Source organism: Triticum aestivum, chromosome 5A (genome assembly GCF_018294505.1).
Source record: "Triticum aestivum cultivar Chinese Spring chromosome 5A, IWGSC CS RefSeq v2.1, whole genome shotgun sequence".
NCBI classification, from domain to species: domain Eukaryota; kingdom Viridiplantae; phylum Streptophyta; class Magnoliopsida; order Poales; family Poaceae; genus Triticum; species Triticum aestivum.
This window is the reverse complement of record NC_057806.1, coordinates 173583862-173587194: the sequence shown is the minus strand read 5'-3', so window position 1 is coordinate 173587194 and position 3333 is coordinate 173583862. Positions and strand designations below refer to the sequence as shown.

The 3333-nt window shown below is 47.5% G+C and overlaps 1 protein-coding gene across 1 annotated transcript in view; it reads right to left on the bottom strand.

Annotated features, from left to right (window-relative positions):
* Window positions 1–1561: 1561 nt before the first annotated feature.
* Window positions 1562–3333, bottom strand: part of LOC123102743 (DNAJ protein JJJ1 homolog) — a 6647-nt gene continuing 4875 nt past the window's right edge. The window contains exons 2-3 of the mRNA XM_044524173.1: window positions 2004–2059; window positions 1562–1918 (exon numbers count right to left, since the gene is read on the bottom strand). Of these exons, the coding sequence (XP_044380108.1) occupies window positions 1849–1918; window positions 2004–2059 (126 nt within the window). The 3' untranslated portion in view covers window positions 1562–1848. The remainder of the gene's footprint in view (window positions 1919–2003; window positions 2060–3333) is intronic.

Genomic DNA, 3333 nt, shown 5'->3' with positions numbered 1-3333 from the left:
GTGACAAACACGTATCATCACGGAAGTGTAATTTTTTGTAGTGTATGCTAACCCTAGAAAGGAGAAGGGGAAGGTCTATTTATAGTCTAAGTCACAAAGGGATAAGTGAGGAGGGGATACATGGGCATCTGGCCCGGCTGCGCTTGCGTAGGTGCCGGACGTCCGAGGGATGTCGGTCGTCCGGTGGCTCTCGGGGGTCCGGACGTCCGGAGGGCGTCGGACTTCCGACGTTTTGGCTCTGGACATGTGGCACCGGATTTTCGGTAGGCGTCGGACGTCCGATGGCTGGAGGTTGTCGGACGTCTGGTGTTCGACGGTTGTCCGGGCGCTGTAGACTTGGTCTGCTGCTGGTCGAGGGTGCGTCGGACGTCCAGTGGACGTCGGCCATCCGGGCGCTGTAGAGTGTCGGGCGTTCGGTGGCTTCGGGTCGTCCAGACATTGTAGACTCCGCAGCTCCATCTTCTTCCGTGTTCGCTTCCACGCTTCCCTCGCGGATGGTGTAGTTGTACACTTACGCTCGCACTCCTCCTCGTCGTCTGTGGCGTTCCGACAATACCTATGTATGCACACGAGTGGAGTGTCAAGTAGTATACCATCCTTGAAGAGGTCAAGTGAACACGTGTAAAGGAGATAACTCACCTTTATGTATGTAAAATAGATGTTGCACGTGTCACTTGCCAAACGGGCCCTTGATATGATGATGTCCATAGGATGCCCCGCATCAAATCGCCAGCACTCCCTTGTCCCCCGCCAGTGAGCCTTGCCGCGGCCCGAGAGAGAGAGGGGCGAAGTGGGTCATGCGAAAAGAACGTGGTGTAGAAACAACGTTCGGGTTGAATGTCCAAAAACCTGACTGTCAGATACTTATCATTTGTGTTGTTGTTTTTACCCAAAGCATCACGAAATTTTATATGTAGAGAAAAACACTCAAGAATGTTTGTCTACAAAAAATATCAGAATTTTTTGCATTTTTATGGGCCATTTTTCGGAATTTGCCGTGCATGTTGTGCGCAGAATGACACTTTCGACAGCATTATGCGTCTACTCTCGCCTCTCACTTCGCAGAAATTCAAGTGAACTGCTTGAATTATACCGTTGTGTGGTCTGTTAGTGGGTGGTTAGTATCCTAATTCTTTTGTTGCAGGAAGGCTCGGACTGGAACTTTTTACACCCAGTTTGTTGCTAATTGTCAAGGCTGTGAACGGCATGAGGGTGATGACGGATCAGACATGTAAGCTAGCAGAAATGGGCTGGAATTGCAATGAAAATCCTTGCTTTATTTTAGACAAGTTTTCGACATCGCTACTCAATACTTATATACCAACATTACTTGCTTTTTAAATAGCTGAGCACAGTTTGCAATGTTTGCTTAAGGTGCATGAATGAATGAACATAGTAGTAGAAAGTTGCACAACATCGGATCGACTCAGTTTGTTACGCTACGTTTTTCCAAGAATAACAAGTGGCATGACCACAGAAACTTACCCTCTCCCTAAGATTTGTCTGTCACATCCTGTCAAAGTAGCACTATGTGTGTCTTGTCTTTGTTGGTTGGCAAAAATGAGAAAGAAACCATTTATCAGATGACATTTTCATAAACAGGATTCCCTGGGTGATATAGTGTTTTCACTCTGTTTGTTAATGTGTTAAACCAAAGACAGCAAGCACCTCCCTACAAACAAGACAGGGGGAAGGGAAACTGATTTCAGGTCAAAACCTTCATGTGCATGGAGGCGCCCAAAACAAGACAAGTTACAAGAATGGCACAGCACTGATATCAACATGCTACCACCAACTGGAACTGGGAGAGAGAATGCTCAAACAAAAAATATCTAATTATTCCTCGCCTTAACGCTTTTTCTGTCGTGCCTTGATCACAGCATGACCTGTTTCTTCCAAATGAGAAAACAACTTGCTCCTGAATGAAACATAAAGGTTATTTCAGGTTAACAAAATGTAATGGACATGTGGCAGCAAAATAAATGAGAGGGCAGGGAGGGTACCTTGACTCAAAAGTATCTCCACATGTTTCACAATCATTGCTTGCCTTCGAAACCTCCTGGTACGATGAAGCAGTGTTACTTATTGTTGAAAATGGCATGTCACGTAAAGATTAATAATTCATACTTGATGCAAACAAAAGCTTCAAATTATCCTCGTGAAAGAAAATCCAGATTGTATTATAAATGCTTGACAAGTAGCAGTTAGCAATATTTGATCGTCGGAAATTTATGTGTTTTCCAAAGAGTGAAATGCAGAGGCCCTAAAACTGTTCTTGTGTCACGGTAGTCCTAAAACTTCAACACTGCAGATTCAGGTTCCAAAAGTTTGTAGTTCATCACAGGTCCTAAGCTGCCAAAACCATGTTTGACCTGCGCACGTGGCATGTTGACTGTCACCACGTCAACATGTGCCCCATGTGAATAACCAAATACAGAATTATTTTGCATGCAAACCTCTGGTATCCCTCTCATTCTCACTTGGGGTCCCTCGTTCCTTTTCCGCTGACATGAGCATGCGGCGACAGCATCGGTGGAGCAACTGCACCTTGAAAGCCACTGCTACATCCAGGCACCCAGCGCCAGTGGTGGTGCTGCCTTTCAGCGGCTCTCGGATAGCACCCATGCTGCAATCCTCATGATTTGCGGGTGCCACAGACACACAAGCAACAGCTCGTTTTCATGAGATTTTCAAGCACAGACATCAGCTTGTTTTGTCCGCAGCACAAGCAACAGCTCCCCTCACCCCAGGGAGACGAGCGAGTCAAACGAGTCAGCATTAGGATCCATGGCTTCTGGAGCTGCTTCTCCTCCACGTCGTGGCCGCTGCTGCTGCTGAAGAATGCCTCCTCCAGCAGGTCAGCATGGAACATTAGTGGTACAGTGCCCTGGGGGCTTGAATACCGTTAGAGTGCTGTGACGCCAGCAAGGAGCCCAGTTCAGAGCAAGGATAGCACACATCAGAGGTGACCGCTGGGCGCTGGCTATGCTTAAGGTTCACCTGTTCCAGGATGCAGTCGCTCCACCGTCTGCCGCCGTGAACTTGTGTGTGGGGAATAGAAAGGAGGGACCGCGAGTGAGAATGAAAGGTCAAATATGGTTTCGATAGGGACCGTCAACATGCCACGTCTGTAGGCCAAACATGGTTTCGATGAACGAATTCTGCATGTCCGTATAGTACCACACATTGTTTTTAAGGCGCACCTAAGGTACGGCAGGGCATCGGGCTCACCTTTGACAGCTCCGTAAGGCTTTCGATAGGGACCGTCAACATGCCACGTCTGTAGGCCAAACATGGTTTCGATGAACGAATTCTGCATGTCCGTATAGTACC